The sequence below is a fragment of the Lacerta agilis genome, chromosome 6 (genome assembly GCF_009819535.1).
Source record: "Lacerta agilis isolate rLacAgi1 chromosome 6, rLacAgi1.pri, whole genome shotgun sequence".
Lineage (NCBI taxonomy): Eukaryota > Metazoa > Chordata > Lepidosauria > Squamata > Lacertidae > Lacerta > Lacerta agilis.
The window spans coordinates 68168818-68180377 of record NC_046317.1 but is presented as its reverse complement, the minus strand read 5'-3'; the positions used below and the strand labels follow the sequence as shown (position 1 = coordinate 68180377).

General features: G+C 41.1%; 1 protein-coding gene across 1 annotated transcript in view; it reads left to right on the top strand.

The window, feature by feature from the left end:
• Positions 1-2073: 2073 nt before the first annotated feature.
• The window catches only part of PIGU (phosphatidylinositol glycan anchor biosynthesis class U), a 30529-nt gene continuing 21042 nt past the window's right edge, over positions 2074-11560 (top strand). The window contains exons 1-5 of the mRNA XM_033153307.1: positions 2074-2273; positions 5035-5099; positions 7996-8055; positions 9709-9771; positions 11298-11407. Of these exons, the coding sequence (XP_033009198.1) occupies positions 2144-2273; positions 5035-5099; positions 7996-8055; positions 9709-9771; positions 11298-11407 (428 nt within the window). The 5' untranslated portion in view covers positions 2074-2143. The remainder of the gene's footprint in view (positions 2274-5034; positions 5100-7995; positions 8056-9708; positions 9772-11297; positions 11408-11560) is intronic.

Sequence of the window (11560 nt, the reverse complement as noted above, 5' to 3'; positions counted from 1 at the left end):
TTGTATAATACCTTTTCTGCCACCCTGCTCTGCTTTATGCAAGGCTCGTGTTAGGTTGAACATTGTCTAAACATGCCTATGTCTTTGTTTTGACTTATTTATACTTGAGGAAATTCACCTTTTTTGGCATGTTGTAGGGAAGTTTGCACACTTTGGGAAGCCTTGTTTCATAGTACTCCACCTACTGCCAGATGCTCTTATTGTTAAATTTAGTCTGTTAATAAAATTCAGAGGCAGTTTTAGACTACTGAATTGCACAGGAAGCATTTCTTTGGATGAGTAGCACTTTGTAGAAAATTTTGTTTACCAACATTCAAGTTAAAGAGCTTGTATGGTTTTTTATATATATAAAAAGGAGATGTTCCTAAATTAAATTATGTATTCCAGATATTAGCACTTTACACTCATGGCAAAATGAACAAAATGAATGAAACAACTGGAAGATTCACCAAAGGAAATTTATAAGAAATGAATTAGTGAAATTGTAAATCGGTAACTTTTCCAGTTAGATTAAAGAAAGCATAATCTTCCCAGAGGTATTCAGCTTCTGGCTCCCTGCAGAATGAGTATACAGTATACCATGATGCCACCTGCAGTAAAAGCAGAAGCACTACATTAGTCTTTAATTATTATTTCTGTAGCAGTTGAAGAAGCCTATCATTTGTAGTCCCCTTTCTTAGAGAGTCTCCAAACAAGTTATGTGCATTTAAACATTCACTCCCTTTGAGACCCATGTAGTTTATCCCAAAATAAAGAATATTAGTGGAAAATAAACTGATTGTTGTATGAATGTATACAGTGCTTTTTTGGGGAGGGGACGGGGACGCAGGGGTACACATACCCCTAAACATTTTGTGAATCAAAGTTTGGCCTCATTGAGGGGCAGTATTTCAATATGAGTGGGAAAATGAGAGTACCCCTAAACATTTTTTTATAGAAAAAAGCACTGATTTCCAGAGGGGTAGGCTAGCAATGTTAGTTTGCTAAAGCAAAATCAACGAAGTCTTGTGCCACCTTAAAGACTCACACATTTTGTTTATAGCATCAGTCTTCATGGACTCCAGTGCACTTCACTTCATGCATCTAATGAAGTGGACTCACTAGGTTCGTCTTAATTTTATGTAATTAAATATCACAAAGCCTTACGCTGCAACCCTGTGCAAGCCTCATTTAGTTCAATGGGACTTACTTCCATTTAGGCAGGTAAAAGGACTGCAGCCTAACAGGGGGAAAAATCCTATACATGTCCCACTGACAAAACAAAATAAAAAATAAAAAAATTCCTTCTAGTAGCACCTTAGAGACCAACTAAGTTTGTTCTTGGTATGAGCTTTCGTGTGCATGCACACTTCTTCAGATACACTGAAACAGAAGTCACCAGACCCTTATATATAGCGAGAGAGTGGGGAGGGGTATTACTCTGAAGGGTGGTGGGAATGGGTGATTGGCTGATAGGTGTGGGAAAACTGTTGACGACTGCAGTTGGTTTTACAGGAAAAAGTAAGGGGTGAGATGGCTAAAGATAGCTTTGTCATGTATAATGAGATAAGAATCCAATGTCTTTGTTCAGACCAGGTCCCTCCATGGTTTTAAGTTTGGTAATTAGTTGCAATTCAGCAACTTCCCTTTCCAGTCTATTTTTGAAATTCCTTTGTAGTAAGACAGCTACTTTGAGATCTTGTAAAATGTATAGAATGTCCTGGGAGATACGGAGTTCAAGGGAGCTTACTCCCAGGTAAACGCATACGCCCCTGACTGTAGGTTGTTTTTGAATGAATTGGAAATTGCAAGGGGACATCTGCTTCAGGGAAGCGACATTGAAATACACTGAGTTGATGAAACAACATCTGCTGCTTGGGGCTAGTGAAATAAGGCAGCATCCTGACTCTGTAACTAAAGAAGGTTAAGTCTAAAACGACGCGCACACCGCCCTTAGAAGAAGAGCAACTCTCCGCTCGTTGTGAGCCCGGCTTTATTTTGTCCCGCTTCCCTTGCCGTCGGTCCTCGGGAAGTAAAGGCTTTCTCAGCCGATGGGATTCTGGGAGCTGTAGTCTCTTCGCCCTAGCCCGCTCTGTAGACGCCCAGCTGTAGGGGCGAGCCTGGGAACTACCGCTGGCACAGGCCGGTGTGTCCTGCCGCTAAGATGGCGGCTCCCTTGGTACTGGTGCTCTTGGTGGCCGTGACAGTTCGGGCCGTGCTGTTTCGCTCCAGCCTGGCCGGGCTCATCTCGGAGAGGGTGGAGGTGGCGTCTCCTTTAAATGCCTGGAAGCGAGGTGAGAGGCCTGAGAGGTTAGGAGGGCAGGTGGGCATATTCGCCAGCTCCTGGGGTGGCTCCCTCGAAGGAGGGGATCCCAAGCCCTCCTCGTGGGCTGCCTTCTGACGGCCGGACCCAGGACCTCTCGTGGGAAGGGGGGTGGGCGATCTGCCGCCGCTGCCCTTCGACTTGTGCCGTAATGCTAAGCGCTTCTTGGGCGCGGAGAGGATTTCAAAAAGTGCACCCGCGGGAGAGGTTGCCAAAAGGGCTCCTCTTTCCCATTGAATTGCAGAAACCTTTCTTCGCATGGAGAAACAGTAATTAATGGGGGGAAACTTCACCTATTGAACTTCTTTTTACCTGTTCTTCAAGTCCCGAGGGCACAGGAGCTTTCCAAAGTAAACGAAACAAAAAGAAGTAACTCTGTTTTCTCTCTGTACAATTAATGTCTGCAGAAAAGGGCCACATGGTAAAAAAAAAGGGTGTAATAGGAAGAGAGGGCTCTTTGGGGCAACAGAAAACAACCCGCTGAGCTCTAGTCAGCTGCTGTTTTTAAAGAGTTGCAATTAAAGCCATTCGAACTATTTTTTGCCTTATTTCTGTCCTCCTGTTGCCCCATGATCAAATTCCATATAAGGTGCATAGAACATTCAAGGGGTGTTTGCCCAGGCCAGCTGCTACCATCAAAAGAACTGGTAGCTAAAAATATGACTTCTTTTTGTAAAACTTCTGTTATAAAACAATAATAACTTGCTGTCTCTGTGTTAGTATGTATGTATGTATGTACACATGCACATATAATGATCTGCAAAATTTTCAAAACAACAATTCCATTCAAAATGCTGTTTTTGACCTTTAAAGCGCATAAGACAGCAATACCGGAAGGATCACCTCTCGCCATGAGGACCACCAGCCCATGCCCTGCAATCATCATCAGAATGTGTTCTCTGTGTGGCCCACCTGAGGGAAGAGTGGAGGGTGGCAAAACAAGAAGGGGCCTTTCCAGTGTTGCCCCGCCATCTGTAGAATGCTTTTTTCAGGAAGGTGCTCCTGGTGCCATTTCTGTCAGTTTTTTAGGTGCCAGGCTAAGACTTTACCCAGGGCTTTGATTAAAGTTGTCTCCTATGGTGGTGCTTATCAATTAGTGGGATGGGTAAGACTTTGCCCATATGAATTTACTCTTGGATGAGAATTTCTATGTCTTGTGACCAAAATTATGGTCTTTGGGAAGCGTAGTCCCAGATTCAAATGGAAAATGGATTAGCAGAATCTGGAGCAAACACGCTCTTTCAGATATCTGGGAGTTCTTTTCACTGACACGCTATCATGGAAGGGGCACATTGAGGCTACGAAACTCAAAGCGCAGAAAGCTTGTGGGGCATTAATGAAATTCTGTTTTACAGTGGGTGACCAGTTGCTAGAACCTGTGCTGAAAATCTTTGCCAGCAAAGTGGTTTCCCAGATGCTCCATGGAGTAGTGATATGGTGCATGGACCCAAAGGCTAACAAAGCCTTAGAAATAGTGCAGAACAAATTCCTCAGGAAAGTGCTCTCGCTCCCCAACGGGACCACAACTGCTCTTCTTCGTGCTGAAGCTGATGTGACAACAATACAGGCTAGAATTGATTACCTGTGCCTAAATTATGTGAAAAGACTTCAATCTCTTTCGGAGGAGAGATTCCCCGCTATGTCTTACACAGAACGGGAGCAGACCAAATGATGGAAGGCTGCCATCGAACGCCTCTTGTCCCAATATCAATTACAAGATCTTCAGGTGACCATGTAGATGGATAAGAGACACTTAAGAGACTGTCTCTTTAGGTCCGATGCAGAAAGGGATCTAACCATGATTGCTTCTACCAAGAGCTCACCATGGTTCCCACTTATCAAAACGGAGCATGCCCGAGCCAGATACCTGACAAAGCTCCCACTTGCCGTACTAAGAATCGCTTTTACAGAACTACGATTCCAGTCGATGCCCTCGGTGGTGTTGGATGGACGGTACGGCAAAGGACGTTACGAAGAGAGACTGTCTGTGTGGACAACCCTGCATCGAGGACCTGTGCTATTATTTATTGGAGTGCCCATTATATATAGACCCAAGAGACTGATATATAAAACCCCTGTTTACGAATGGAACACATTTGAATAGGGCAGAAAGGATGAAATGGCTGCTGAGCGACACCGACAACTTTGTTACTTATAAAGTAGCATTCTATGCGCTAGCAGCTAAGAAGATCAGGAGGAAGGAACTAGACAAAATAGCGGTCAACTGCAAAGGGGATTCAGATATTTAATTTGGCACATCTTACCTGAGAATCTTCTGCAATTCTATTCTATTTAATGCAACAAATAATTTTAGTAGCCGTGACCGTGGTTTTATTTTATGTCTGTGCCCAAAGATTTGATTATAAGGTTATTGTTGTTTTTTCTTTTTCTTTTTTTTCTTTTTGTTCTCCTGAATGATGCCATGGCCTATGGCTAGTGCAATAAAAAGTTAAATTGGAATAGTCTATGTCTTGTGTAGTTAGTCTTTCAAATTTACTCTGATTTTAAATTGTTTTTATATGCTGTGATTTATTATTGTCAATGTCACTTTAAGACTTTTTAATGTAAAAAGCAACTCATAAAACAGAATAACTAATAAAATAATAATACATAGGATATGTTTAAGTGGTGATTTTTTGTTTGGATCTATATTAATGAACCCTCACTGTTTTCAATCTTGGGCATTTAAACATTTAAACCAATAACAGCGATTTTGCATATATATTTTTCAGTGGTCGAGGGGCTAGCCTTACTTGATTTGGGCGTGTCTCCATATTCTGGTGATGTATTTCATGAAGTAAGTATGCAGTGATTCATTTTTATAAAAAATATTGAAATGTTATTTATCTTGGAGATTCTGAAGTCAAGAGAGCACATCTTTTCCCACATGAGGGCATGGTAATTCATGTGGAGGGTCTTTGAGACACTGCACAGAATCCTGTTACCGTGGTGCCCCGCTAGACGAATGCCTCGCAAGACGAAAAACTCGCTAGACGAAAGCATTCGTCTAGCGGAAGGCTGCCCCGCAAGACGAATTTGTCTATGGGGCTGCCTCGCAAGACGAAAGTTTTTCGTCTTTTTTTTTTTCGTCTAGCGAAAGCGCGGCTGTCATTGCCGCTTTGCTAGACGAAAAACCCGCTAGACGAAAATTTTCGCAGAACGAATTATTTTCGTCTAGTGGGGCACCACTGTACTCCTTTCTCACTTCTGATATGTGCACCTACATAGGTATAGGATGAGATGGGATTTTGGCATCATGCTAATTGGTTATTTCTGGTGATTTGTCATCCTTGGGCAGAACAGAGGTATTGCTGTTGCAATGTTTTTGTCCTTGGTATATTTTAATTGCTGCAAAAAAATTTTTTTTAGGAAAAGGTATCCAATAAATTTACTGAAGTTACATGTGCACATACAGTTAGTGTAGCAGGGCAATCTGGGGAATGGGAGGGTTGTCTGCATCTTTCATATCCCCATCCAGCTTTTCCTCAATGTAATGTGGAAGTTACTGAATCTCAGGTAACTGATACTTTGGTTCTGGTTCTCAAGTAATTTATTATTTTATTCTGTTGTTATGCACTCTGGAAGTTTATTTTCAAATGAAAAGACTGCTATAAAATATTAATTAAAATAAATGAGCCAATACAGTTCCACATTGTGAGTGAGAATTGCATGGATAGTGATACGGGGGAGAGCTCACAAAGATCTGCTCAGGACTGGTCCAAGACTTTGCCTCCTGAGGCAAAGGTCAAGATGGCAACCTTTCCATGTACATGAGTTGACCAGTCTGACAGCTGGATTTTATTTCAACATTGGTGATGGTACAATGTCAGCAGTAGCAATTTAGGGCAGTAGGCTGGCTTAGGAGTGCAGGCCAGCCCATGTGATACACATAGGTCTGTCTTCGTATATCTTGCTGCTTCTGTTTGCTCCTCAGAACTTGCTGCCTGAAGCGGCTGCCTTACTCTACCTAATACTACGGTTGGCCCTACTCCCGTTCCTCTGATCACCGGTGCTGAAAGGAAGCCGGGGCCTCTTATTTCTCTCCTGATCTCTTGCTGATCAGCTGCTGAGCGGGGTCCTTTCAACACCCACTTTTCTCTTTGTAAAATAAAAAGCATGATCCTCTTTTGGCCCTTGGGCAATTCAGCTCCAGGGACCACCATTCGCTCCATAAGACGCACAGATATTTCCCCTTACTTTTTAGGAGGAAAAAAGTGTGTCTTATGGAGCGAAAAATATGGTAATTATAATGGCTATATAAACTTCTTTTGGATGGGAAATCCTGTTTGTCCAGTGTAAACTCAGAGGATTTGTTGTTATTTGTTAGCCTGAAGAAGGCAGTAGCTGGCCTAACTATGAATTATCATTGGAGCATGGCTGGAAATGTAAAAGCAATTGGTGTAATACTTTGGTTTTTTGCTTTGTAATATAAAATTGAAATTAGGGTGGTAGCTAAAGTGCAATCTTATGCTTGATGAGGGAAGGGACAGAGCTTTTTTGTTTGGCCCTATATTTCACTAAGTTACTCCTTATGCAGATAGGCTCTATAACTTGGCCGGGGGTGTGGGGGAGAGATGTTCTCCACTTATTCCCATCCCCACACTTTCAGAGTGTGAGGAATGCTTCCTTGTCTCTTCACCAAAATGATATTGAGGGGGAACTGGTTATTTGTTTTGGAGTGGGGCGGGCAAGAAGAGGGGCACAAAAGAGTTATCCTCCCCTCTCCTCAATGCTTGTGAGTCCCTACTTGTAATACTAAAGACAAAGGCACACTGCTACTCCAAAGAGGAGGCTGTGGGGCTGTTCGAGTTGCCTTTGGGAATAACACTCCTCTTCCTTGCCATTCTTTGCCCATGTCAGTACAGCGTATATACAGTTGGTCAGCAAACATTTTCAGCAGAGGGCCGGGCCACTGTCCCTCAGACCTTGTGGGGGGCTGGACTATATTTTGAGGGGGGGGGAATGAATGAATTCCTATGCCCCATAAATAACCCAGAGATGCATTTTAAATAGAAGGACACATTCTACTCATGTAAAAACACGCTGATTCCTGGACCGTCCACGGGCTTTGGCTCCCCTAAAAAAACTCAACAACTTTCCATCACCCCTTTTCCTTCTCCCTAAAAAAACTAAAAAAAACTTTGACCTGAACCCCTAAAAAAACCAGGGCTTACCTTCCTAAAAAAAGCTCAACAACTTTGGCCTGTGAGTAGATCGCGGTCTCTTGGGAATTGGCCACCCCTGGTATATACCCTTGTGGGGCACTTAACAAAGTACACAGGAAATCAGGAGCAATCATAAATGCCACAGCTCCAACATCAGCAGCCATGGCTGCAGCACTGGTCTAGTTACAATAGGTTCCTAGCACAGGTATGAATGATAGCTGGATTAGTGGCTCTGCATTACATGTCATGCCATATGCTGAAGATACCACAGGTTGCATTCACCTAAGCTTTACTCTGAGTAGACCCATTGAAATTCATACTCCTCACTCATGTAGTCTATTAATTTCAATATGCCTGCTCTGAGTAAATGTTAACTTAATGCATCCCTAAGTAACACGATTATATGAAGCTAAAGTGTAGACTTTGTGTCATTTCCAGGAAATAGGTGTGTTTGTTTGTTTGTGTTACTTTGATTTGAAAGAAGTTTGCTCAGGTTAATTGTATTTCTCTCTTTGTTTCCCCCCATAGACTCCACTAATAATATACCTCTTTCATTTCCTGATTGATTATGCTGAGCTAGTATTTATGGTAAGTATTGCTTTCATTTTCATCCACAGCTCAATTGCCTCTCTTTCAGAGCTCATTCCTTGTTTTATTGAGCATGTAGAGTACACTTTCCTACATATATATAGTACAGTACTCTTATAAATTCATACATTCATATATATATATATATATATATATATATATATATATATATATATATGTATATATGAATTTCTAAGAGTACAAAATACAGAACTGAAGAATAAAAAAGAAAAAGAAGGGGGAGGACTTTTTTTAGATATATTACATCAATCCATAATTTTTGTGAACCGCCCTGAGACCTCCAGGTATTGTGCAGTATATAAATTCAATAAATAAATAATTCTGTTCCATCGACTTCCCATCCATCCTTCCATGGCTCCCGAAAGTTTCCCATTCCTGCTGCATATGCTATTCCCCCCCCCCCCCCAGCTATTGAAACATTCAAATTCTAGAGTACACTTTCCTAAACAAGGTGGCAGTTGTAATTTTTCCTCCAGAAAGCTTTTAATTATATGATATTCTGTTGACATGTGGCATATCCTAGAATGCATTAAATCTATACAATTTTTTTCCTTTAAAAAAAGTTATCATGGGATATTTGCTTGCCAAGAAAGATAGAAGAAGTGGAGAGTGTATAAATCCCAGCTTTATTGCTTTTTAATACTGCCTTAGAGATAGTGAAGAATCCAAAAAATAGCAATTTCCTATTACTTTTCCTGTTATTAATAATTTCTTACCAAAAGCAAATGCAAACCTCTGGTGACTTCAGTAGGACTTCCCCCATGTTATAATATTGGAGTTACAATAGTGTTTGTGTGCCAAATACCGACAAAACAAATGATCAGAGGTGTGGCTTATTTTGCTTGACTTCATGGCATTCCTGTCACGGCCAAGTTTGGATTATACTTGGCCTTACCTGTTTCCTATGTATAGTGGCTGAGTGAGATCACACCTTCCTTTCCTACATCTGATACCTCTGGGTGTCCATTTGCGGCTGTCATGTCTGAATGTGGTGTATATTTATAACATTCATTGCATCCAGCGCTTTTAAGCACTTTTGAACTGCTGTTGTTGCTCATTGCCAGTTTTTAATAAGTATTTACTCTTCTGCTGGCTTTATTTTGTTTTGGATTTTATGCTTATGCAGTATTGTTTTTTTTTTTTTTTTTTTTGTCTTTTTACTGTAACCCACCTGAGGTTATACTGGGAATTTTACACTTGAGATGTATATTTTTAGAACCCACCTTATTTCTGTATTTTATGTTGTTTCAAACTGTTCTTAATAATGCGTCTTATTGGTTGTAATCCACCCTGGAACCTTGGGGTGAAGGGTGGGTAGTAAATTGTAGTTGTAGTTGGTGCCGCCATCGTAGTAATAACAAACAAACAAACAAACAAACAAACAAAATAATAGGGTGCTGTATAAATGAATTAAAAATATATAAATCAACTCACCATAATTTAAACCTGCAGGTAGAATAATACCATTTTAATATATTTTTGGCCCATGATCTTTGCATTCCTGAACATTGCAAATTGCCTCAGAAACTGATGTTACTTTTAAAAAAAACATTTTGTAAATTAACATGTTTCATTGTGATCTTTTACATTCTCAAGGGTTTTTCATTAATACTGGTGAGTTTTTCCCCCCAGATTACAGATATGTTGACTGCTGTCGCTCTCTATTTGGCTGTTCAGGATTACAACAAAGTTACGGTAAGTAAACATGTGTCATTTGTTTATTTGGTTATTGTTCACATTGACAGGACATTGCTGTACCACTTCGCCTTCCCTTTGCATGAGCTGTGTGTTTAAACCAAGAAGTGTTTAATTGACTATAGCTTCCCATTTCATCCAAACTGGGAAACTATAGTTGCCAGTGCCATAACAATCCAGGATGTTAAGTCCTGGTTTGAAATTGGGTTAATATTCTAGCTTGCTTGGAAGCTGGTGACCATAGTTTCCCAGTTTGAACAAAAAATGGGAAACTGTGGTTAATTAGAGATGTTATGGTTTGTTTGCTCACAACAGAAAGCACAAAGGGGCTGTGGGTGGGTGGGGGAATATTGTAAATATACATATTGTAAATATATCGGCTTCAAGGTATGATTGTCCCAACTCAGCCAGTCTAGTCTAGTATTCCAGCAGGACTGATTAATCCATACCAATCCCTTTGAAATTCCATTGTACGGAATATGAAACTAAAAACCCTCTCTGGAAAGGAGAGGATAATACTTTCCTTATGGTCAGTGGAAGAGATCCTTACAGTAGAGGCTTTTGATATAGATTGTGTAAGGACGTTCAGTGGTTGCTCATGAGTAAAGCGCCAGACGCAGAACTTCTAAAAACTAAGTTCTTTATTGTGCACATCTATGTACAGTGGAGCTAAAGATCAAACGTCCATCTCATCCATCTGCAGAGTCCAGGAATGACTCTTTCCTGTTCTTTGTCCAGCAAAAGAGGCGCGGGATTCTCAACCCCCGCCTCCCCCCTCTACGTCCTTCCTGTCTGCTCCCTCGGAGCGTGGGAACCTGACCCCGTTCCCTGCTATCCCCACAGTGCTGAGGCTCTGCGATCCTCTCAGAGCCCCTGCACCACCTTCCTGCCTCTGACTCCCCCTCCCCATCGGAGGAATGGTCGCTTCTGGTGCTTGAGGGGGAGGACAAACTGGTAATCAGCTTCTGGGGTTCTCTATACTGCAGACGCTCCCGCGATCCTACCAGCCACGGGGAGGGGGGTTTCCTGACAGATTGATATGCCCATTATCTTGGTGAATCATTTTCCAGTACAAATAGGAGGCAGAGACACATAGTAAGTATCCACCCAATAAATACCAATCTAGATTGTGACTTGACCTTATTAACTCATGAAAACTGAAAGGAAACTACTGCAGCTGTAATGCTTGCAATTCAAGCAGTTTTGAAGGCTCTCTTCTGAAAGGTCAATATTGATTTATCTAGCAAGTGACATTTTAAATATATAATTACATCAATATATTTCTAAAATTGTCTTCAAATGAATCTGATGCAATGTTGAGGGGGGAAACTACTGTGATTTGTAGAAGTTCATGTCACACAAAATAGTTCTCCTATGAAAAGGTAGTAACAAAAAAATCTAAGTACTAAGTTAATAAGCTTTGGGCTATAGTAAAAAGAAATTTTCTTCAGGCAGCACAATAATGAGGCTTGGTAACTTATACAAATACATTGTTTTGTGACATCTCATTTTTCTTTCGTATCCAGTTTAAGAAGCAAAAGCTACTAATAGAACTGGATAAATATGCACCTGATGCAGCTGAGCTTATTCGGACCCCCATGGAAATGTACTATATCCCTCTCAAGGTTGCACTGTTGTAAGTATTGCCTTCAGTGGGTAAAAATCTTCTAATACACAGAAAGTTTGTTATTACTAATTATATTGGCTTGGATCCAGAGAAGTACTAGTGTCTCCTCATTCTGCCAAGTGTCTCCTCATTCTGCCAAGCATACCATCTCCTAACCAGCAA